The 25,500-nt window shown below is 41.8% G+C and overlaps 1 protein-coding gene across 1 annotated transcript; it reads right to left on the bottom strand.

The window, feature by feature from the left end:
• LOC123460944 (olfactory receptor 2A1/2A42-like) lies at window positions 1-1,119 on the bottom strand. Its single transcript, XM_045151303.1, has 2 exons — window positions 284-1,119; window positions 1-106 (listed from the first exon to the last, which is right to left on the bottom strand). The coding sequence occupies exons 1-2, from the start codon at window positions 1,117-1,119 to the stop codon at window positions 1-3; spliced, it is 942 nt and encodes a 313-aa protein (XP_045007238.1).
• Between the last annotated feature and the right edge of the window lie 24,381 nt (window positions 1,120-25,500).

The following is a 25,500-nucleotide window of genomic DNA, read 5'->3' as shown; positions in this document are numbered from 1 at the left end:
CTACTGAGTGTCCTCACCCATTACAATTAACTTGCGGAATGCCCTCGTCATATCTTTGTTCTGAAGGCTATAAATAATGGGGTTAAAAAAGGCAGAGATGAAACTGGGCATGGTGACACACACCTTTAATCCCAGCACTTGGGAGGTAGAGGTAGGAGGATCATTGTGAGTTCAAGGCCACCCTGAGACTACATAGTGAATTCCAGGTCAGCCTGGGCTACAGTGAAACCCTACCTTGAGCCCCCTCCGCCCCCCCCAAAAAGAAAGGCAGAGATGACATTATAAGAACAAGGTCAAGTTCTTGTCATCCACTGGGGAGGCATCAGAGCCAGGCCTCATGTACATGACCAGAATACAGAACATGGTGACCACAGTGATGTGTGAGGCACAGGTGGAGAAGGTCTTCATCTGCCCTTGGGTGGAACGAATCCTTAGACTAACCATGAAGATATGAACATATGATGTCAAGATGAGGGACAATGGGATTAAAAGCAAGATGAAACCCAAGATGAAGTCCACTTGGTCATTGAGGGATATATCTGCACAGGCCAACTTCAAAACAGCAGGAATTTCACAAAAGAAGTAGTTGATCTCATTTGGACCAGAGTAGGGCAGAGTCATCGAGCAGAGACTGTAGACAAGGGCACAGATGAGACCACAAAGAGCAGAGCTGACTACCAGGATTATACACAGGGCTTGGCTCATCTGGACCCCATAGTGGAGCAGATAGCCTATGGCAACATATCTGTCATAGACCATAACTGCAAAAATCCATGTCTCAGTGATGCCTAGTGTTAGAAAAATGTACATCTGGACGACACACCCAACATAAGAGATGGTCTTATTCTTGCTTAGTAAATGAGCCAGCATCTGGGGCACTGTTGTGGTGGCACAACTGAGATCCAGCAGGGAGAGGATAGTGAGGAAGAAGTACATGGGTGTGTGGAGACGTGCATCTACTCTGATCAGGGCAACAATGAGCCCGTTGCCCACAACTGTAAGCAAGTAGAGGATGAGAAAGAAGAAGAAAAGGATCCAGTTGATCCTGGAATTCCTGGAGAAGCCCAATAGGATAAACTCAGTTATGGACCTGTGATTTCTCCAACCTCGACTGTGCATGGCCTTCCTTCTGAGAAGACAAGAGGACATATTTCTGACTGGTTGGCATTGTCAATGTTAGAATGCAGTATGAGATCCACAGAGACAAGAGCTGAAGTCAAAAAATCTGCCTCCACACCCAGAGAATAATTGATTCAAAAGGGTCTCATATAGTTTTAGGGAATTATTAGGCCATCTAAAAAATTTTTTTTTTTTTTTGGTTTTTCGAGGTAGGGTCTCACTCTAACCCAGGATGACCTGGAATTCACTAAGTAGTTTCAGGGTGGCCTGGAACTCATGGCAATCCTCCTAACTCTGCCTCCCGAGTGCTGGGATTAAAGGCATGCACCACCATGCCCAGCATAACTAATAAATATATTTTTTTAATTAGTTAATTTATTTATTTGAGAGTGACAGACACAGAGAGAAAGACAGATAGAGGGAGAGAGAGAATGGGTGCGCCAGGGCTTCCAGCCTCTGCAAACGAACTCCAGACGCGTGCGCCCCCTTGTGCATCTGGCTAACGTGGGACCTGGGGAACGGAGCCTCGAACTGGGGTCCTTAGGCTTCATAGGCAAGCACTTAACCGCTAGGCCATCTCTCCAGCCCCTAATAAATATTTTTGACTTGTCTAATTAATTACCCCTGATCAAATTCCAAAGTTCATGTGATAGAATTGCAGTCTTGTTTTAAGGAACATATGCACACAGCCTTGTGCACATGTGTACACACACAACACATACAGCATAAACCAATCAAAGTCAGGACACTAGGAAAATACAAATGTTTTCTAGTAAGCTAAAACAGTCTAGACTTTGATTTTTCCTAAAGTTGTTATTTCAAATACCAAGACTAGATGGTACTGCAAATGACCTGACAAATAAACAAATTAAAAAAATGAGCATCCCAGTTTATTTCCTTTTCCTCCTTCCTCTCTGACAGCTATATTTTTGAAAACTCACATGCTCTTGCCCTACATTTCAAGACAAAGGGGAAATTCACCAAAGCATGTTGGTTCTCTTGAACCTTAGCCTCTGGCTGCAGTTGTTATACCTGTACAGAACAAATGGACATATCAAGATGGTTATTGGGACTCAAAATTAGCAACCCAGAGAAAAGTTCGGAGCCCCTAGCATTTCTTAAAAAGATGAAAGACATTCATTTGAAAATGAACTGCCTTTGTGTCTGAAAAGCTTTTCTTAAAAGCCAGAAGACAAATAATCCTCCACAGGTTTGCTCACAAGAGAGAGCTGGGTGGGGGGTGGTAGAGACAGAGCTTCACTTTGATCTGGACTCAATCCTCAATTCAAGGTCAGCAGTTTAGATAACAGAGCTCATTTCTGATTAATCCTTTATCATTATCCTTTGCTGGTTGTAATATGACGGTTGCAGAATGAAATCACCTGAGTATGCCACCTTTTCCAGATCTTTAAGAGAAGAAAATGACCATGTATTAAATGCCACTGTATAAAATATTTCAATGAACGTGATTTCATTATCACCTAGTCTACTGAGGGCAGCCTCACTATTTCTCTTTTCATAAAAATCAGACATCCATAGTAGATGATCAACAAATGATGGGTCAGGACTCACAGAAGTTCTATGTTCTTACTGTTACATGAAGCTAAAATTTGTCTCTCACATGGTCAAAACACATGAAGAGTTTATCAGGGTGACAATGCAACATAAGCCAATTAAGGTGAAAGTATGTGAAAACTTGATTTGTGCATTAACAATTATATAGGGCAGAAATTACACATTTTACAGTATTAAAATTTTCATTGGAAATGAAAATGTTTTTATTCATAGAAAACCTCCAAACCTTGGAACAGAATTTCAATATCTCAGATGTTAAACTGAGAAGCCAATATACATTAATTTAGATTAAAATGAATCTCATAAAGCCATGGGTAGAATTCTAGCTCAGATGGGAGAATAAAGTGATGATAATGTTTGTATTTGAGGTAGTACACAATAGTATGACTTAGCAGGATCTGCATTTGAATTCCCGCTCAGTTGTGAGTATATCTTTGGCTTTAGATGCTAGCCATAATTGCTCAACTTGAATATAGTTCCATGCATTCTCTTTGAATTCATCTATCCAATCGGCTACTTGATATCTACCTCCATTGGAATATGTAATGGGAAACTTATACTTAATATTTTCTGGGTTTTTTTTTCAAGGTAGGATTTTGGTCAAGCACAGGCTGACCTGGAATTCACTTTGTAGCCTCGAATTAATGGTGATCCTCCCACTTTTGCCTCCCAAGTGCTGGGATTAAAAGCATGTGCCACCATGCCCAGTTTATATTCAACATTTTCTAAAGTTAAACTACCAGGGTTTCTCTTTTAACCTACTCTTCTTGCAGTCTTTATCCATTGGTGCCTAAAATAAATTTTAAAAAGCTCAACATATGCTGAAGTTTTCTCTTTCTCACTGTCTGTATATAACATCACAAAGCATTTAGATTGTCTTTCAAAGATATGTAGAAGAAAAGATCAGTTCTCACTATCTCCACCATTACTAATAATTATTTATAATTCATTATTATTAATCTAAATTATTATCTTCTCTTGCTAGTAATATTGCAATACCCCCAAATAGTCCCAAGTTTTCCACTCTCTTTCTCCATAGTTTTTCCTCAGTGCAGATGATAGAATGACTATGTTAAAAAATAGGCTAGGGCCGGAGAGATGGCTTAGTGGTTAAGGTGCTTGCCTATGAAGCCCAAGGACCCATGTTCAGTCTCTCTCCAGATCCCACATTAGTCAAATGCACAAAGATGAGGTAACTGAAAGATTTCACATGCCCACTAGGTGGCACAAGCATCTGGAATTCGATTGTAGGGGCTGAGTCCCTGGTGTGCCAATTCTTTTTTTCTTTCTCTCTATCTCTCTTGCTCTCACTCACTCTAAAATAAAAATAAGTAAATAAAAAGTAGACTAGATCATGTGAATCCTCTTTTCCAAACTGTCCAGTGAAGCTGAGTGTGGTGGAGTCAGGCACTTGTAATCCAAGCATTCAGGAGACTGAAATAAGAAGATCCATGAGTTCAGTGCCAGCCTGGGATACAGGGTGAGATATTATCTTAAAACAAAGCAACAACTGGGCTGAAGAGATGGCTTAGCAGTGAAGGCACTTGCCTGCAAAGCCAAAGGACCCACATTCAATTCCCTATGACCCACATAAGCCAGATGCACAAGATGACACATGTGTCTGGAGTTTGTTTTGGCTGGATGCCCTGGCATACCCATTTCTCTCCTCCTCCTCCTCCTCTCTCCCTCTCTCTACCTCTTTCTCTCTCTCAAATAAAAAAATAAAATATCTTTTAAAAGTACAAAGCAACAACCATTGCTACTCTGGTGACTTCTTGTACCATTCAGAGTAAACCCAAAGTACCCTGAGAGCTCCAAGGGCCCTTATAACTTCCTGGTGTTTAACCTCCTACCTCTCACTTCCTACACCATGTGCTTCAGTCATACATCTTTTGGCTATTCATCATTCAAAGCATACTGCTACTTCAGGACTCTGAAATGTCTGTTCCCACAACTAAAGATTCTTTCTCCAAATTTTCTTGTTTTATACCTTCATAGTTTTTCAAGTATTTGCTCACATGTCATCTTATCAGGGAATATTTAGGTCTGTTTGTTTTGACATAGGGTTTCTCTCTAGTCCAGGCTGATTTGGAATTCACTGTGTAGCCTCAAGCTGGCCTCGAACTAACAGCAGTCCTCCTACATCTGCCTCCTGAGTCTGGGATTAAAGGCATGGGCCATAATGCTGGGCTGTTTGAGTCTTTTTTGACTATCCTGTTTAAAATGGCTCCCCTAGCCCCATCTCCTGTTTTACTTTTCTTCGTATTTTTAAAATTTAAATTTATCTTGCCTTGCAAAAATTCAGAAACTGTTCTTTTGTTGTTGTTGTTTTGTTTTGTTTTTCGAGGTAAGGTCTCACTGTAGCCCAGGATGACCTGGAATTCACTATGTAATCTCAGGGTGGCCTCGAACTCAAGGCAATCCACCTACCTCTGCCTCCCAAATGCTGGAATTAAAGGCGTGTGCCACCACGACCGGCTCAGAAACTGTTCTTGATTGACCAGATTATAGAAGAACGCCTGACATATAGTATGTATTTGTAAACATTGGGATGTAGGAGCTGAGTCTGCCCAGAAGTTAGCAGTGTTACTGATGGTGGAGCTATCCTTGGTGCTGACTTTGGCCTCCTGTGGAGATAGCCATCATGCTGATTCTCCTTGGGGCTTTCTCTTGGATTTCTATGGCTCTTGACAGATTTTCAAACACAAGCTGGGCCTCACAACTTACATACATATTTGTTATAGTCACCCTACAATGCCAAAAAACTACATCTGCATGCATCTTAAAACTGAGGAAACAGATTTATCGTTAAAGTGTCCAGTGGTTATTCAGAACACTTGTCAATTCATGGACCTGTAATTTAAGGGGGAAAACGACAAACTAGAACTTGTCTATCTACACAGCAGAGGTTTATCAATAAAGGACCTGTGCAAAACATTATGTAAGAAGAGTAAAAAAAACACTGAAAACGTTTAGCTGAGAATTTTATGAGGAAGTCTACAGAACTCATCAGGAACTCCAAAGGTTATTGTGCAAGAAAAGTAAAAGCATGAGTGCTTCTGGAGAGAGAAACTGGAAATGATAGGGGAGGAAGTTTTAGCTCAATTTACAAAAATACTAACATATACCAGTGATTTATGTCACCCAGTGAAGAAATATGTTAATGTTTGGAAGCAGGTACCCTAGTAAGTAGTCCATTCTCAGGTGTTCATACAGAAACAATAAGGCCACCTCATTCATGAGTACTTCCACAGCTTTGGACGTGAAATTATCATGTCCAACTAAAAATCATTTTAACATAACTATGCAGAGGCTCTAAAACAGGGATTCTGAGACTCTTCTGAGGATGTTTCTCATCAGGAATGTACAAGGCCACAAGTTCAATGCCCATACCACAAAATGTTCATAGATTTCTATAATTTGTGGGGTGACTTTCCAGTATGTCCTCAACCTTATGGAAGAGTCAACACAAAGTAACATGGTAACCAAGGAACCAGGGAAGCTGAAAAGAAAGTTGAGTACAAACTTTGTCAACTGCAGCTTGAAGCTTAAACAAGTAGTTTAAAGTTTCTGCTGTCTTATTTTTGCAGTGACAGAGTTCCTTTAAGGCTATGCTCGCTACCCAGGAAGGGTTATGCTCTTGCTCCTCAGCAGATTCCACTTCAGCACTGTCTGAGAAAAGAGGCAGGTGGAGGGCAAAGGAAGAGCCATGCCCCAGCCTGCCTAACATCTTTTCTGTGCTTTCCTGTCTGTGGTCTCTATTTTAGCCCCCAGAGAGAGAATGTTCTAAGAACCAGTGTAAGGAAAGGTGGCCCATTTTAGAAGTTGCCAAGTAGCAAGTACATTTAAATCACAGGGGCACTCTCCACTGAGCAGACAGAGTGGGGTCAGGGACCTTCTGTGAATTCTGTTCCCAGGACATTCTTGGCAAGCGAGAACAAGGTCCTCTTCCTTGGAATCTTCAACCACCCAGAGAGCAGAACTGACTATTCCATGCCTCTAAGTGAAGGTCCTTAGGGAACTCTCCATCTCTGAGCTAGGTACTAAATGGTTTTTGGAATGTAATCTGGAATTATATCTTTGTTTTCCTGTACTTACAGTAAAAACTCACTTTTTCATATAGCTTGTAGCTAAGACTGTTTTATACATTTTAATATGACTCAAACAGCATTCATTTATATCTGTGGGTATTTTTGTCATTCCAGAGGTTGAAAAGTTATTATGGAGATTATATGTGCCCTGAAAAAGCCTAAGAGGTTTATTATCTGGCTCTTTACAGGAAATATTTTCTGAGTGCAGCTTAAGACACATCCATTTGGTCCTGGAAAGATGGCTCAATGGATAAAGTGCTTGCCATGAAAGTAGAGGACTAGAGTTTGACTCTCCAGTAAATTCCAGCTGTGCATGGTCTCCTCCAGTAATCGTGGTGTGTGGGAGGTGGTCACAGAGGATCCCTGAAGCAAGCAGGCTAGATTGACTAGCTGAATCAATGAGTTTTCTGAGATCAAGCAAGAAACACTCCCTAAGATGGGCATGGTGGCTCATGCCTTTAATCCCAGCATGCAGGAGACAGAGGTAGGAGGATTGCTGTGAATACATAGTGAATTCCAGGTCTGCCTGGTCTAGAGCGAGACACTACCTTAAAACTCCCCCTTGCCTCTAAAAGGAAAGAAAAAGAAACCCTGCCTCCACAAATAAAGTGAAGAGCAACTGAGGAAGACACCCAACATTAACCTCTGTCCTCCACACACTTGTGCACAAACACATACATGTGCAAGGAAAACACAAACCTACTCATTCAGTATTCTTCAAAATCTGAGTACTTTCCAAAGCTGTGGTCCATGAGGCAGTGTGTATGAAGAATACAGTAGAGACTCTGAGAGCAAAGAAAATTAGGGTTGAGAAAGTCATCAACCTCCATTCCATCATCTGTAAAACTAGGGGAGTAACACATATTCTGAAGGTTTTAGGAATAGTTAGTGAGTTTTCAGATGTACACAATACAAAAGCAATAAATATCAGTTGTTACTATTACCACATCATTAAGTTACCAATCTTGTTGAAATGCACTTTCCTGTTTTCTCCCCTTGGTAAAACTCTAATCATGGAAGTCCTCAGTCATTCTCACCATACCTGACCTACATTTGGCTGCTGGTCACACCTTGAAGGTACATGTATTACTAACCATAGCCATGCTGATACACACAATGGTCTGTCAAATTTCTTCAAGAAGGAAAACCTAGCATTTCTGACTGTTTTATTTCTAATTCTTATCACAGAGAATAGACAGGGGGCTAACAAATATTAGATCAATGACTATGCATTTATGTTAAAGGCTCAAGAGTGAATTGTTTTCAAAGATGGACACCAAGTCCAATGGGTTCTTCATCACTTTTTTTGTCAAAACTACTTCAAGTTCTTCTTCTTTGAGGATTTCACTCAGATTATCACTTCCTACCAAAAGTATAATTCTCTCCTTGCTATTTCCTAAGTGATCTGAACAAAGTTAGTTAGGAAATCAGAGAAATCAGAGTGAGGACACATTGAGAATCCTTATTTTCCTCCAATGAGCTTCTTCTCTTTCTCAAAAGGTATTGGTAATGATTAATTGAACTATCATATGTAAAGTGGTTTAATATTGTGCCTGAAGGATAGTGTTCAAACAACAATAGTTATTAATACTATATCATTTTATTCCCATGCTTTTTGGAGGTATGGTCTCACTCTAGCCCAGGCTGACCTGGAATTCTCTAAGTTGTCTCAGAGTGGCCTTTAACTCATGACGATCCTCCTGCCTCTGCCTCCCAACTGCTGGGATTAGAGGCATGCATCGCCACACCCATGCTGTTTTAAAAGTGTATGTTTCTATAAAATAAAGTGAATGGTGATGAAGAGAAATTTACCTGATATTGTGCACCTATTATAAGACATGGTCCAGTTCTGCCTTACTCCAAAGACCTTTCTTCACTGGATGCTGCTGCTCCAGCATCATCCATCGAAGTGTCACAGCTCTGGTTGACAGGGAACTGGTGGGAGTAGAATTCTCAGACACCCAGGCTGGTCCTTCAAGCTCCTTCCTTATCTTCCTATCATGTTCCTATGTCAAGCATAAACCCTCCTTCATACCGTTGTCCTGCAACTGCCTTAGACAGATCCAGTGTCCACAGAAAGGGCAGTAAGAGAGCCCTGCTTCAGCTACTCTCCCGAAGCTGATAAATCTCAGAGCTCCCTCGATGGTGTTGACTGGGGTGTTGATGAGACTCATGGGCATCAAAGGACTCCTGAAGGCTCAGTGAAATAAGATCCTAGTAGCACCTCAGGAGCATGCCACTCCTAAGGGATACCATTACTCGGGAGAAGGCTCTGCAGAGGTGCAATCTTGATGCAGAGAAAGGACATGTGCATCTAAAAGAAAACCTGAGCTTGGAGAGGTGGGGGACTAGAACTTCAGGAAGGAAAGGGAACTCCTTTAGCTCAGGCCTCCAGTTTGGTACATGGGTGGGTTCAACAAAGAAGCCAATACCAACACTCAAATTTCACTTGCTTTCATAGCCCTATCTAGATTCTGTACAGAAAGAGAATATCAGAGCTCAAAATCCTTTCCCAAATAGCATTTTAGAGGTGGATAGACTGGGTTGTGTCCAGAAATAGCTCGAGAGTCATACAAGTGGAATAAAGCCCAAGAGTCAGGTATCCCAATATCTCATTGTGAACAGAGCCCAGAGGTTAGGCATCCTGTTTTCTCAATGTGAACAAAGCTCAGGAGTCAGGCATCCTGATCTCTCAATGTGATTGATGTTTCCCACCTGTCCGGTTAATGCCATAACCCACAGCAGCTGAGGGGCTTTCAAGTCTGCCTTTATTTATACTTAAGTTTAGTTTGTTGTTGTTTTTCTAAGTCATTGAGATGTATAATTGGGTCATTTATTTGAAATTCACTGATTTGATGTAGACACTCATTCCTATAAACTCTCCTCTTGGGATAGGGAGATGGCTCAGTGTTTAAGAGCAATTGCTGCTTAAGTATGAGGCTCTCTTGGGCTGAAGACTACTCAAATTGTGTCCTGAATAGCCCATTCACAAAGAATCTCACTTGGTTTGTGGTGGGGTTTGTGGGTGTGTCTGTGTGTGTATGTAGGGGTGGAGACCAGAGACTAGCTGGGACTCAGTGACAGACGACAGATACAGATTGAAGAAGAGACCCCATTTCAAGAAGAAATACAACAATCATAAGTTCTCCTCTAACATCTGACACACACACACAGAGTGTGCAGCTGCACACACCTGTGCATACACCATACCCATATATACCATACACACACTCTACACATACCTGCATGGAAAAAAGAAAAGAGAAGAAAAGAAATGCTCCTCTTAGTATTCCTTTTGCTGTTTTACAAAGGTTTCGGTAGGTTTGCTCCATTTTCCTTTATTCCAAGAATTTTCAAGGTTTCTCTTCTTTGTTTTTGTTTTTGTGTTTTCAAGGTATTATCTCGCTGTAGTCCAGGCTGACCTGGAATTCACCAAGTAATCTCAGGCTGGCCTGGAGCCCACGTCAATCCACCTACGTCTGCTGGGACTAAAGGTGTGTGGCAACACGTTCTGCTAAGATGTCACTATTTATTAAAAAGTATGTTGTTTACTCTCCGTGGATCTGTATAATTCCTAGAGTTTCTCTTAAAACTCTTGGCTTCTAATTTCATTCCTTTGTGATCAGAAAGCATACAAGACAGTATTGAATTTTCTGAGTTTGTTAGATGTGCTTTGTGACCTGACATTGAGTCTGTTCTTGAGAAAGCTCAGTGGTGATGAAAGGAAAAGCGTCTCCCGCAGCTGGACAGAATGTTTGCAAATCCCTTGTGAAGTCTGATGTCGCTTGGTTGATCTATTTGTTCTGATGAGCTCTACATTGGAGAGAGTAGGACACTGAAATCCTCCCCATCATGGTTACATTACAACCTATTCTTATTTTTAGCTCTACTCCTGGGGCACAGTACCCCACATAGAAGGGGGCCTTCATGACCCCACAGTAAATACCAATAATGCTACAAAGGAGGTTCCACAGGGAAGGGGAAGTAGAGGTGCATATGGTGAGGAAATCTAGTGTTTAAATTTTTTTTTTGGTTTTTTGAGGTAGGGTCTCACTTTATCTCAGGCTGACATGGAATTCACTATGGAGTCTCAGGGTGGCCTTGAACTCATAGTGATCCTCCTACCTCTGCCTCCCAAGTGCTGGGATTAAAGGCATGCACCAACACGCCTGGCTTAGAGTTTAGACATTTAAAAAAATATTTTATTTTTATTTATTTATGAAAGAGATGGAGAGAATAGGTACATCAGGGCCTCCAACCACTGCAAAATAACTCCAGACACATGTGCTACCTTGTGCATCTAGCTTATGTGGGTACTAGGGAATTGAACCTGGGTCCTTAGGCTTCACAGGCAAGTGCCTTAACCACCAAGCAATCTTTCCAGTCTCTTAGAATTTAAAATTTGATAAAATAAAAATAAAATTTGTAAAAGTGTGTGTGGCAGGGTGGGGAGCAAGCGCATCCATGCAATGGCATGGATACGGAGGTCAGAAGACAACTTTTTGGGTCTTATATCACCTTTGCACCTCGTTGGAGGCATGGTGTCTCTCTGGACCTTGCTCTGCTGTGCTGAGCTCATTGGGATATTCTTCTTTTCTGTATTTTCTGCAACCTTCATGGAAATTCTTCTGCCTCCCCCTCTCGTCTTGCTGTCAGTGTGTTGAGATTGCAGACATCCATGATGGAAGCTGGCTTCCAGCCTTTTACATGGGTTCAGGAATGACTAAACTCTGGTACTGAGGCTTGGGCAGCTAGCACTTTATTCAGTGAGCCATTTCCTCAACCACCAAAACTACACTTTTTATGGAAGCTAGAAATAGGTGAGAACTGTATATTCTCTTCTAAGCAGAAAAAAAAATAATTTATTTTCACATTTTCATCATTGTTATAATAGCAATGGTATATATAAAAGACATTTTTAACTTCATATGAAATATATAGGGAGAGTTTTTAGCACAAAATGAATTTAATTTTGGTAAACTAATTTCAACTAACAACATTCATGTCACACACAAGTGTTAATACTGCATCTGTGACATTCTCAGTTCTCCGTTCACCCTCTGGGAGAGCTCAGACAACAATAGCAGTGGTGGCTGTGATATCCCTCATCCCTAAGGACATCACACCTGAGAGAGGAATGTGTAGAGACAAGCTTGAGCTTTTCTACCTTCCTTCAGAGTGCTCACTTCCACAAGTGTCTGACCCTTCCTTGTCCCAAATGACCAGAAAATCTCACTGAATCATCTTTGCCTCCACAGGAAATACCCCCCTCTGTAGAGAATGTTGAGAAGCTAACATGGGAGATTTCAGAAGATAAATTGGAAACTAAGGTCAATCTGGATCCTGGGGAGGATGAAAAACTTTTGCTCAAGCTTTCAGAATTGTTTATAGCTAAAGGTGATAGTGAGAACACTAAACACACACACACACACACATACACACACACCGCAAGTTTTATCTATTCTAATATTTACCCAAGGTGATCATTTCTTTAGTCTTGGAATTGTCCCAAACCAGAAGTGTACCTTTAAATTACCTACATGTATGTACCCCAAATTCCTTATGATGAGAACTTTTAAGTCCCTTAATATTCATTTTGGCTATTCGATATCATTGTTCAATATCTGAGAAAAACACTCTATAGCACACTATTCCCCTCAAAAACTAGAAGACAAGGAAGATTTGAGTGAAGAGTGTGCAAGAGAACCAGGCATGGTGGTGCACGCCTTTAATCCCAGCACTCAGGAGGCAGAGGTAGGATGATTGCCATGAGTTTGAGCCCACCCTGAGACTACAGAGTGAATTCCAGGTCAGCCTGAACTAGAGTGAGACCTTACATCAAAAAACCAAACAAAAGAGAGAGAGAGAGAACTTTATGATTCCTGGAGGTGTTTGTCAGCTTGGGTTGTTTTCCACTTTGTGATGTTTTGTTTTATATATTTTCTTCATATGCTTAATATTATGTGCATTCACCATGGGTAGCTGTGACCATATTGAGACATGTTTGGTATTTTTCTAGTTGAGGTATGGAGGAGGCAAAGGCAGAAGAAATGTGGCCTCTCTGTTTAAAGGGTAAGACAGGGGCCCACACTGGTTACTACAGACCTGACAACATTGTGATGGAAACTTAAGTAGGGACTGAGTCCATTTTATAGTTTATATTACATTATGAAATTAGACTTGTCTCTGATTATCAACTAATGTGCTTCCATGCTTTCTCAAGTTACAATATTCATGATGATGAATTCAAGTGTAATAGATACATTTGCCAATTCAAGACTCATGACCATAGACTCTTCCAGAAGTAGAAGATGTTATCATTGGACCTCAAATTTACATATGTGCACTAACTCTCCTGACCAAATCAGAGACAATATGTGGATATCTGGTTAGTATACTTCATATCATCTGACATATTGCAACTGAGTCTACCCCTGTGGTGGGGATGCTCACACAGTGCTGCTCTGGATGATGGCAGCCTGGGTGATACCAGCAGAAAGGACTGCTTTTAGCCAAACAAAATCAAAACAAGGAAATGGGAAAAAAAAAGAAGAGTGCATACGTAAGATTGTATATGTGCTACTGGGAAAATAATTCCAGACACTCACACACAACTACAAGGGAAGTGAGCCTCTTCCATCTCAGTGCAGAAACAGTAGTGCATTTGTACTTTACACAAGACAAGATCACCTAGAGCTTTTACACATAATGCTCAGTTTCATTACTTATTCCTATTTACTTTGATTTTCTGTGCGTGAGCTTCTATGACAGGATGTGGGGAAAAGCTACTGGCACTGCCCTTAATCAAGTTATTTTACATTGGTGGGACCATGCCTTTTATTATCAAAACAATAGATAAAATAAAAATCAGGATCCTGAATGATTGAGATGGGGAAGGGACATGATGGAGAATAGAATTTCAAAAGGGAAATGGGGGAGGGAGGGTATTACCATGGGATATTTTTAATACTCATGGAAAATGTTAATAGATATTGAGAAAAAAAAATCAGGATCCTAAAACAAAATTGACCTAACAATATATACAAATACTGTTTTCTTCTGCTTAACCATTCCTCACTGTGAAATAAATAATATTTACCACTTCTTTATCCAACCCAAAAGAAGAACTACATCAATTAATGTCTTTCAAATTTTAACAATTAGTTTCATTATTTTCTCTTTGCATACGTTCTAGTTTAAAAGCACTACAATGCTCAATTTATAGTTGAAATATCTTATACTCAGGGGCTAGGAAGATTTCTCATCAGTTAAAGGCACTTGGGGGCTGGAGAGATGGCTTAGGAAATAAGACACTTGCCTGCAAAGCCCAAGGACTCATGTTCAACTCTCCAGGTCCCACGTAAGCCAGACGCACAGAGATGCAAGCATGCAAGGTGGCACGTGAGCACAGGGGCACACACGTCTGGAGTGTGATTGCAGTAGCTGAGGCCCTGGCATGCCAATTTTCACTATCTCTCTCTCTTGAAAAACAACAACAACAAAAACAAAAAACTTGGTTCCAAAGCCTGCTGACCAGGGTTCAATTCCCATGTAACATATCTAAGCCAGAGGCAAAAGTGATGCATGTCTGGTGTTCACTTGCAGTGGCAAGAATTCCTTCTTTATGAGGGGTTGAAAGAGTAATTGTGGGAAGAAATGAGAGAAATGAGACTTGGCATATGAAAAGTTAAGTATTGACTTGACCCTAAGTTGACCCACACATTTCAAATTGACTTGAAGGTTTTTTCAACATGGGGTGAACTGCACCCAAACCACTGCTGGTTTCTGTTCATTTACTGATAACCTTGACTTATAGAAAAAGGAGAGACTGAGCCAATATGAATATCCATGTGTCGGGGCACAAGCTATAACAACTTGGTTATGCACCTCTCTGTGTACCCCACATCCCATAGGTGGAGCAGGACATCTGTGTACCCCACATCTCATGGGTGGAGCAGGACATCTGTGTACCCCACATCCCATGGGTGGAGCAGGACATCTGTGTATCCCACATCTCATGGGTGGAGCAGGACATCTGTGTACCCCACATCTCATGGGTGGAGCAGGACATTCTGAAACACTGTTGGTTTGCACTACTGCTCAATTCCAGAATCATAACCAAGTATATTATTATCTAAGGACTAGGACTCGTTACTCGTTTGAAACAAAAGAAACATTTATTAATCTAAATAGGGCTTATGTTGGGTTTTCAGTACAAAGACTGGCTCCACCGCAGGAATGCTGCTTGTGGAGATCTTCTTCTCCTCGTCTTCACGTTGTAGCCTTGTAGACAGTGACAACATTTCACGCTCTAAAGTGGCTCCATCTATGATCCAGATGTTCTGGGTTCACCTGGAGAAGAGGATGCAGAATCACTAAGAAGCCTTAGGGGTGCAGGAAGGCCTGGCTCTCAAATAGCTGGACCTGAACCTAAACATTATCTCTTGGGTCGTAGTGGAAGCTCATCTCCTAGGACAGTATCCAGCACATCAGGTGGTTAGTAAAATGAAACAATGACTGTGTTGAAGGAGTCATACAGAGAATGGAGTACAAGTGAGCACTGTGACATCAATTCTACAGAAGCTAATCAATGTAAAGGATTTATTTTTAAATAAGCTTTATTGGGAAGTTTAATGTATAAACATATTGACAATTGGTCAATTTCCATTGGGTTATCCTCCTAGGCTCCCTCTCCCCTATATCTATGCCCCTGTGGCTCTCCTCGGAGGAGTTATTAGTAATTACCATTGAGTCATGAATATACCAGCAAGTTCATGGATGTAGGGAAAGGTCAATCCCTCAGAGTATAACTTCCCAATCTGGGGCTGTTACATTCTTTCTAACCCTCCTCAGCAATGTTCCCTGCCCTTACAGGGAGGGTTAGAAGTGTCAATGTGAAAGATATATTTTTCAGCTAATGTTATGAGGAGCCATGAGGATGAAAAGTACTCATTGAGTGTAGCTTTTGTGTCCGCATAAAGTGAAAAGTTCTTTACCTGCATGGAGGGGGTCCTCACATTGGGGCTGTGCAAGACTGTGGCCTCTAAAAATCAATTATGAAATTTCAGCTTAATTACTTCGGATGGGTCTCCAGCATCCAGATCTACTGCTTGAGCAGCATAGTTTTATATACGGCCACCAAAACCAGCTGATGCCATTGTCTCCAGGTTCCTAGTGACAAACAGCATGGAGTACTTGCAGAGCCCTTGCAACTTAGACATATGCAGTCTTCTATCTGCAGGGCCCAGAGTGTCTGAGCAGGGGATCGTGGCTGGACCAGCCACACCTGTACGTCCTGGCATTCGGGGTGAGCTCGTCCATCACAAGACATAGTGGGAGGTCAAGGATGTACTATTTCCACATCTGTACTTTGGATCCGTAGGAAACAGAGTTTTTTTTACTCTGAAAGAAAATGTCCAAAATAGTGAGTTAAATAGCTTCTGCTTTGTAGTATTATTGTAAGTTACTTAATTATATACTCCCTTGGCCTTCTTTCACCAACAACCCTCCTTATAATTAGAACAAAAAGATAATCTGTCAATGGACACAGTCTGCCCAGGCCATCCTGAATGTTGTTTCACTTTTGTCTGAGTTTGATTTTCCATATTTGTGTCCACCTTATCCAGGTTTGTGCACAATTTGTGTTGTTCAAGGAAGAATCCCCATGTACTCTATGCTGATGGAGCACTTACTGTGTGCCACACCGCAGTGGGCGCGTTGTAGATATGACCTCGTTGTTCGTCCAAGCAACCTCATGAGATTTATGACAAGGAAATAGTCATTAAATGCCTTAGTAATTAATCTAGAGTGCCCAAAGTAATAAGATAAACCTAGAATTCAACCCATTCAAATATGGCTCCTTTCTCTGATCCCCTCCCCTAGTACCTAGATTGTCCTTGGACTTCTCAGTGCTTCTAAGTGAAGCAGCCATGCTCTTTAAAGCTCTATGTCCTGACCTTTTATGTCTTGACCTTTCGGCTGTGTCTCTGTGTGCTTAACTTGCCCTTGAGCAGCAAAGTACATGATATTCAGACACCTGGATCGCCTTGCTGAGTGGAAAATAACCTTCAACTGCCAAGAGGTCATGCTGTTAGCTAGAGTTGGAGTGCTTTTAAGTTCTTCTTCTGTGCCCCAACTCCCACCTTATGTTTCTGGAACCCTACCATGGGCTCTAGAAGCATCCCAGCCACGTAGGCCATGCCAATGAGACTGCATCTGGCTTGTACTTCCCTGAGTCCTTCCAGACCATCACTGAGCTTTCATAGTCTATTATTCATTAAAGGAAATGGCATTCTGCCATCACCAGAGACTATGTATTAAGCGGCACTGTACAGGTATCTGCATGCTTAATATCTCTAGAAATGTTTTGTTTAATTCTCAGTCAATACCAGAAGCAGAGATCTACCAACCAAAGATCAGGTAGAAAAATGTAATATCCTGGGTAGGAGGATGGCTTAGCAGTTAAGGCATTTGCCTGCAAAGCCAAGGGACACAGGTTCAGTTCCCCAGGACCCATGTTAGCCAGGTGCACAGGGGGGTGTATGTGTCTGGAGTTCTTCTGCAGTGGCTGGAGGCCCTGATGCGCCAATTCTCTCCCCACTTCACTGTCAAATAAAATAAATCAACTAATTAATTTTTAAAAAATCTTAAAGACAAAAAATTTAATATACCATTTGCATAAGCAGTAGACTGTTACTGTACATCTAGGAATTAAGGTACAATTGAATAAATGCACCAAGTGAGAGAGTCTCCCTCTAGGCTCTGTCCTATGCCATTGCTGACTTGTGCCTGTGCCAAGACCACTCCACAGTTGTTATGGAAGCAGATTGTGTTTTGGAGAATTAGTCCTCATAGCTAGTAAGGAAGAACCTTAGAGCCTTAGATGCTCTTCGCCCTTGGAATGTCTCTAAATTTTACTGGCTTTTTTGTTATTGTTCTGAAAATGTAGGTACTATTTTCACTTTTTGTAACTACAAGCTCCTAGCATATTCTTTCTTGTAATTATAGATTATAATGTGTTTCATTATGCCATTTTCAGAAGTGTATATGATGCATTTTGGGCATATTCACCTGTGTTTCCCTCTCATTCCCCTTCTGCTCCTGTTTCCCTTCCTATATCCAACTAACCCCCTGTGTACTTTTACTTTTTAATGTTTCAAAAATTTGTTTTGGGATTTTGATTATGGCAAATCTTACATTCAGTATCACTTGTTTGTTTTATACCATCAGATGGCAATTTCTCACTTAGTCCTGCACCCAGAGACCAGGCAGTTGTCAGTGGCTCTGCCTTTGAGACATTGATAAGAACACAAGAAAGGCCCCTTCCCTTCTGGAAGGAGGTATTTACCAAGAGCAGGAAGTCCATGGTCTGTCTCCAGATTACTACCTTGGGGGTGGGGGGATCAAAGAAACTAGACTAAAATAAAACAAATCCCGAATGCAGATCCATCTATAGTAGGAGATGGACCATTCTGAGTTCCAGGGTCTCCCTTTCCTGTCCTCAGTTGAACTCAGGGCACACCAACCCTCTCGATTTCCTCATGCTTTTCTCCTCACTCCAGGGGCACAGTTCCCTCTGTGTACCCAGCCCAGGTTCCATGGAGAAGTCCGTTTCCTCTGTGGGAACTCATGCAGGCTCCTGGGCAGGCAGGAAGGGATAGCAGGGGACTGGAAAAGGAAGCTGTCTATCAGAGGCATCCTGGCATCTTAAGAGAAGGATGATGAAGGCGGGATGACGGGGAGCCTCAGTAGTAAGCACCAGGCTCGGGCACATAGCGGGGTCTTGTGCCTCACTGAGAGGAGCTCCAGCTGCGTGCCCGCTCCGTGGTCCTGCATTCCCTGTGGACCAGGCCAGGCTGCCCGGACCTGTCCCAGGCCGGGCAGTCTTGAGCACCGCAACCCACAGAATCACTGCCCAGGACGAGGTTGTCACTGACCTGCGGTACGTGGCGTTGGCTGGACAGCAGGTAAGCAGGGGACTGTTCATATTCCACGGGACTATTACAAGGAGCAGGAACTAGGGCAGAGGACCATTTGGGCAGGGGAGCAACGCGACCACAGTTCCTAGGATAAAGGGTGCAAGGAAAGGTAAATTTGGGGAAGAAGAAACTTTGTTTGTGCCGTAGGGAAGGGGATGCGATAGGAGGGAAAGCAGTACGACGGGGCGCAGAAGGGGGAGGACTGGGCTGGAGAAGGCGCTGAGAGGTGGACGCCTGAGTGTTCCAGCTCGGAATGGAGCCCAGAGGCCGCGGCGGCCGAGGACCAGCACGACGGCGAGACGCGGGAGGAGCAGCGGGAGCAGACGGGAGAATCGGAGGAAGCTTTCGAGTCATCTTCCCAGAAGACGCTCCGGACTTCCTACTTCAGCAGAAGTCAGTGAGCGACTGAGCTTGTGGCAGAGCTGTCCACCTCACAATCACCACTTGCAACATTCCACGACTCAGTGCCCATTATGAGCTTGCCCCTTGCCCTTTTATGCAGTGAGGAGGTCCCACTGACCAGTAGTATGGTCCCAGTAACTAGGTCTGAGCGATCATGTGAGGCAGCAAAGAGAAGAAATGGGGCTTCCACCTTTATCTCTGTTCTTGAACTATTACGCAGTTTTACCTCTTAATATGCAAAATCTGAGCAGAGTTAGGATAGAACCAAGCGCTGAGGGTATTCCTGAGTAGAACTTATTAAAAAGGAGGTCATTGTCCAGATCTGTTGAAGTAGGTTTTACCTCAGATATATGTGTGTGTGTGTGTGTCCATATATATATGTGTATATATAGACACACACACACACACACACACACACACACACACACATATATATGTATGTATGTATGTGTGTATGTATGTATATGTATGTATATGTATATACATGTATATATGTATGGATGTTACATGTAGTTGACCAGCTGGAGGACATTGAAGATCAGGGACAGAACAGCAGGCAGTGGGTCACAAAGCAGGTGGGACTAGAACTTGACCCGAGGAGGGGTCTATAGGACGAAGCAAGAAAGGGCAGGAGCTCCTGTGAGCAGTGTGGCCCCTGCCTGCTTGTGCACAGGATTGTGAACATGTGCTCATGGAAGAGGATCTTATGTTGTAAACCTTGTTTCTTGTTGGGATTTTTCTTGTTTTCTTGCTTTTAAATAAATCAAATTTGGGAACTGGAGAGATGGCTAAATGGTTAAGACACTTGCCTGCAAAGCCAAAGGATCCAGGTTTGATTCTGTAGTACCCATGTAAACCAGATGCATAAGGATGGGGGATGGAATGCATGCATCTGGAGTTCATGTGCAGAGAGGCCAGAGGCCCTGGCATGCCCATTCTCTGTCTTTTTCCTTCCTCTCTCCCTCTGTCTCTCTGCAAATAAATAAATAAATAAAATAAAACAAATTTGGAATATTAAAAATTTAAAGGAGCATATAGTAATATGTAATAATGAGTTTTATTATTTTATTTTATAATATATTTAATGTATATTGATCATACTTATCACCCCCATTATCCTGTCTAATCCCTATCTGCCTATCCTGGTGAGACTCTACTTTTTCTGAACATTTTGTTTTTCAACTTTTTTCTTTGTTTGTTTCTTTTCTTTTTTTGAAGTAGGGTCTCCCTCTAGCCCATGCCTACCTGGAATTCACTATGTTATCTCAGGGTAGCCTTGAACTCATGGCAATCCTCCTACCTCTGCCTCCAGAGTATTGGGATTAAACAAGTGTGCCACCACACCCAGCTTCCTTTTCTTTTTGTATTTTTGGGGATCAAGAGTTACATTTGGGTTGCTTACATGAGCAGGGTGAGGCATCACATATAGGAACGTGAACAACTTCCAAGCTGCTACATCACTGAAGAAAATGTCTCCTTTCATATCAGCAAACTTTACAAAAAGAGCCCCTCAGGAAAGGGTGGGGGCGGTGAGTCCCTCACTCATCCATGGCAGAATGTGGATGGATACAATCTTGTCAGGTCTTGTGGATATAATCACGCCTGCTTTGAGCTTCCGGGTGTCACAGCCATGCCCTGCATGGAACATGGCCTTCCATAGCACTCCTCCCCTTCCTCTGCTCTTACGTTCTTCCTGTCCCTTCTTCTGTGATGCTTCTGAAATCTTAGAGGCAATGATGTAGATGTCCCACTTAGGACTGAACACTCAACAGTCTTTAAGCTACATGAATCTCTGCAGTAAGTGCTGCCCACTGCAAGAAGAAGCTTCTCTGAGCAAAGTGTCTTTTGCCATAGGAATGCTTTGTAATTTCATGAGGTCCCAGCAGTTAATCTGTGGTTTTATTGCCTGAGCAACTGGGGTTATATTCAGAAAGTCTTTGCCATGACCAATATGTTGAAGGGTTTCCCCTACTTTTTCCTCTAGCAATTTCAGAGTTTCATGTCTCATATTAAGGTCTTTAATCCATTTAGACTTAATTCTTGTGCATGGAGAGAGATAAGGATCTTTTTTTTTTTTTTTTTTTTTGAGGTAGGGTCTCACTCCAGCTCAGGCTGACCTGGAATTCACTATGGAGTCTCAGGCTGGCCGCAAACTCTCAGCGATCCTCCTATCTCTGCCTCCCGAATGCTGGGATTAAAGGTGTGCGCCACCATACCTGGCAATAAGGATCTTTTTTTCATCCTTCTACAGACACATATCCAGTTTTCCCAACACCATTTGCTGAAGAGGCTGTCTTTTCTCTAATGAGTAATGGGCATTCTTCTCGAAGATCAGGTGGCTATAGCTACTCAGACTTGCATCTGGATCCTCTATACTGTTCCATTGATCTACATGTCTGTGTGTTTGTTGTTAGCATATAGGAAGGCTACAGATTTCTGTCTGATTATTTTGTATCTTGCTACATGGCTATAGGTATTTATCAGCTCAGACAGTTTACTGGGAGAGTCTCTAGGGTCCTTTATGCATAGAATCATGTCATCTGCAAATAGTGATAACTTGATCGCTTCCTTTCCAATTTGTATCCCTTTTATGTGTGTCTCTTATCTTATTGTTATGGATAAGACTTTCAGTCTTTTTTTTTTTTGAGGTAGGGTCTCACTCTAGCCCAGGCTGACCTGGAATTCACTATGTAGTTTCAGAGTGGCCTCGAACTCACGGCAATCCTCTTACCTCTTCCTCCCAAGTGCTGGGATTAAAGGTGTGCACCACCACGCCCGGCAACTTTCAGTCTTTTTATGTTCTATCTTTGTCTGGTTTTGGCATCAGGGTTATGCTGGCTTCATAGGAGTTTGCTAGGATTCTTTCTTTTTCTGTTTTATGGGAAAGTTTAAGAAGCGTTGGCGTTAGTTCTTCCATGAAAGTCTGGTAAAATTCACCAGTGAATCCATCCGGGCCAGGACATTTTTTAGTTGGGAGATTTTTGATAACTGCTTGGACCTCCATACTTGTTATAGGCCCTTGACCTTTCTTTAGAGATGATCATATTGGCTGTGGCCCAGCTTCTGGCTTTCCTTGAGTTATAGCTCAGGGTGGCCTTGAAGTTCCAATGTCCCTGCCTGGACATGACAACTACTGGGATTATAAGCATGGTCCACCACGCCCATTTTTTTTAAAAATTTTTATTTATTTATTTGAGAGCGACAGACACAGAGAGAAAGACAGATGGAGAGAGAGAGAGAATGGGCACGCCAGGGCTTCCAGCCTCTGTAAACGAACTCCAGACGCGTGCGCCCCCTTGTGCATCTGGCCAACGTGGGACCTGGGGAACTGAGCCTCGAACCGGGGTCCTTAGGCTTCACAGGCAAGCACTTAACCGCTAATCCCTCTCTCCAGCCCACCACCATGCCCATCTTTAATTGGTCATTTTAACTATATATGTTTATAAACACACCGTGTGTGGTGCTTGTTTTTCATGTCACGTTAGCTCAGTCTTTGCTTGCTGTGCTCATTCTTCCATTTTGAATGGGATGTTGACTTTGTGCTATTCCATGTTGGAAGTGTGTGACTTGTGTTTTGATTTTACAGAGCTCACAGTTGAGAGACTCTGCAGAGTCTCAGATAAGACTGGACTTTAGAGTAGTGTTAGGACTGGTACTGATTTTGGAGACTAGAGGTTGAACTGAATGAATTTTGGATCACGAGGTGGCCATAAGTCTATGAGACCAGGGCAGAATGTGGTGTTTGAATGTAAAATGCCCCCAATAGGCTCATGTGTTTTGAAATGTTAGTTTGCAATTCAGAAATGTTGGGAGACTTTGGGAGGTGGAGCCTTATTTGGGCTTTGAAGGTCATGCTGGAATTTTCCATTTTACCCTAAATACTCTGGAAAGTTGAAATCTTTAAACTTGGGAGTGATATTGTAAGCTTTGTAATTTGAATTTATCATTCTAGCTGTAGTGTGGAGGACAGATTATCAGATGACTATATGCAAGTGGAGCTCTCTTCCATCTTCTGTGAGATGTAGGTGTCATTCTGATCATCGGCATATTTCTTCTGAGATTCAGGTTTCCTATATCACACTTTTCCTATGGCACACCTTTGTGTATTGCCTCAGATTCCTTTACTTTGTCTTTTTTACATGTCTAAAAATATTTTTATGGGGCTTAAGAGATGTGTTAGCAGTTAAGGCACTCACCTGCAAAACCTAAAGACCTGAGTTCAGTTCCCCAGTACCCACATAAATTCAAGTGCACAAGGTGGCACATATATCTGGCATTTATTTTCAGTGGCTAGAGGCCCTGGTGCACCCAATTCTCAATCTCTCTCTCTCTCTCTCTCACACACACACACACACTTTCTCTCACTCTCTGAAATAAATTAGTAAATTAAAAATATTTTTATTGATTTGCAAGGAAAGAGAAAGGGGAGGGGTGGAAGAAGAGTGAGGGAGAGGGAGACAGAAAGGGAAGGAGGGAGGGAAGGTAAGACATAGAGAGAGAGAAAATATGGATATGAGCACAGGGCCTCTTGCTACCAGAAATGAACTCCAGACACATGTACCACTTTGTGTGTCTGGTTTTACAGGGGTACTAGGGAATTTTGCAGATTAGCATCTTTAACCATTGAACTCCTCAGTCCTTCTTTAGGACTTTTTAATACTAGAGAGATAGATTTATACAAATCACTGTCCACCCTGTTATTATCATTATATTCTTTCTCTTGTCTTTATCCTGGAGAATATTTCAATTTTGCAATAGGTCAATTTCCCATTGTCAGATTTTATGTTATTGTCTAGATCATTCTTCTTACCTCAGTCTGTTACTCTTATTATTATAGTGTGTTTTGTCTTCTTGCAGCTTTGGAATTACACAATACCTATTTAAAAATAGTTTTCTTATCTGTTTATCCAAAATGAAGCTTTTCCTGTGAGTATTCAGTATATTATTATCTCTTCATGAGCTACAGATAGACATTAGAGTGCTGGCCATGGCAGAGATGGAAAGGTGAACCTGCATGATTATATTTTTGATGATAACACTGATGATGATGGTGATGATAATGGTACTGAGATGATGGATGGGCTGGAAACATGGAGGGTGATAACACAAGAGGGAATGGCTGACAGTTTGGGGATCATGGTGAATGGAGGTGATGAAGACAACATGGATGGAAAGATGAGTTTATGGTGATGGTGATGTAACATATATTGAAAATACCAGCATGATAACAGCAGTGAAGGGAAGGTACCTTGGGTATGTGCTACCTTGGTAGTATACACTTGGGATAGAGTTCAGAGAAAGTTTCTTCATGTGCTTCTGAGAGACACTGTCACTTCGTTTTTTTCTGCTTAGCTGCTGGTGTACTAGCTGCTATAACTAGATGTTTTTTTTTTAACTTTAAAAAAATTTTTTATTAGCATTTTCCATGATTATAAAAAAATATCCCATGTTAATTCCCCCCCACACACACTTTCTCCTTTGAAATTCCATTCTCCATCATATTATCTCCCCATCACAATCATTGTACTCAACATATATACAATATCAACCTATTAAGTACCCTCCCCCCTTCCTTTCTCTTCCCTTTATGTCTCCTAAACTAGATGTTCTTAATGAAACCTTCCCCTGCTTTCTAGAGCACTGAAAACAAGCCTCCTGGGAATTCCCACTTAAGATCAACTCAATCTTGGCATAATTGGTCCTGAGCCAGGAAGGAGGACTCCTGGGGCAGATGAACTCTGGAGTGCCCCAGGAGCCAGCGAGCAAACTTTGAGATCCACAGCAGAAGGAGGGAGGATGAGGGGAGATTCCCAAGACATCATTTTAGACATTATTATTATTATTATTATTATTAAGGCATTATTATTTCTGTGTAATTGGCAGTTTCTTTCTCTTCCTGCCTAGTGTCAGGCTAATGTGGAGCTTGTGGGAGAGTCTCAGAGGTTCAGGATGGGGCCTGTGACTGCACTTGCAAAACCATGCATAGTCCTAAGGCAGGGACTTGAAGTATAACTGCTGTCTGAGGCTTCCTTCCCCTTGAGCTAGCCATGATGTGAAAGTCAGTCACTGGAGCCTTAAATGTGGTCTTAAGTGGCAGTTCAGGGACCAGAAACTACTGAAGATTTTATTGCTATTATTCATAATTTCTTTTAGCTTTTCTATATTTCTATATAAGTGAATGGTAAAACAATCATTATAAACATTAAAAAATATAGAGAAGTAAAAGGCATCATTGATTTTGCCTTAAATACTAGTTCCTATACTAGCTTTAAGTCTACTTTAGACTTTTCAGAAATATATTTAAACATTGCACATCTATAAACATATAGAAATAT

This window comes from Jaculus jaculus, chromosome 5, assembly GCF_020740685.1.
Source record: "Jaculus jaculus isolate mJacJac1 chromosome 5, mJacJac1.mat.Y.cur, whole genome shotgun sequence".
NCBI classification, from domain to species: Eukaryota; Metazoa; Chordata; class Mammalia; order Rodentia; family Dipodidae; genus Jaculus; species Jaculus jaculus.
Note: the sequence above shows the minus strand (reverse complement) of the source record. Positions and strands in the feature narration are given on the sequence as shown.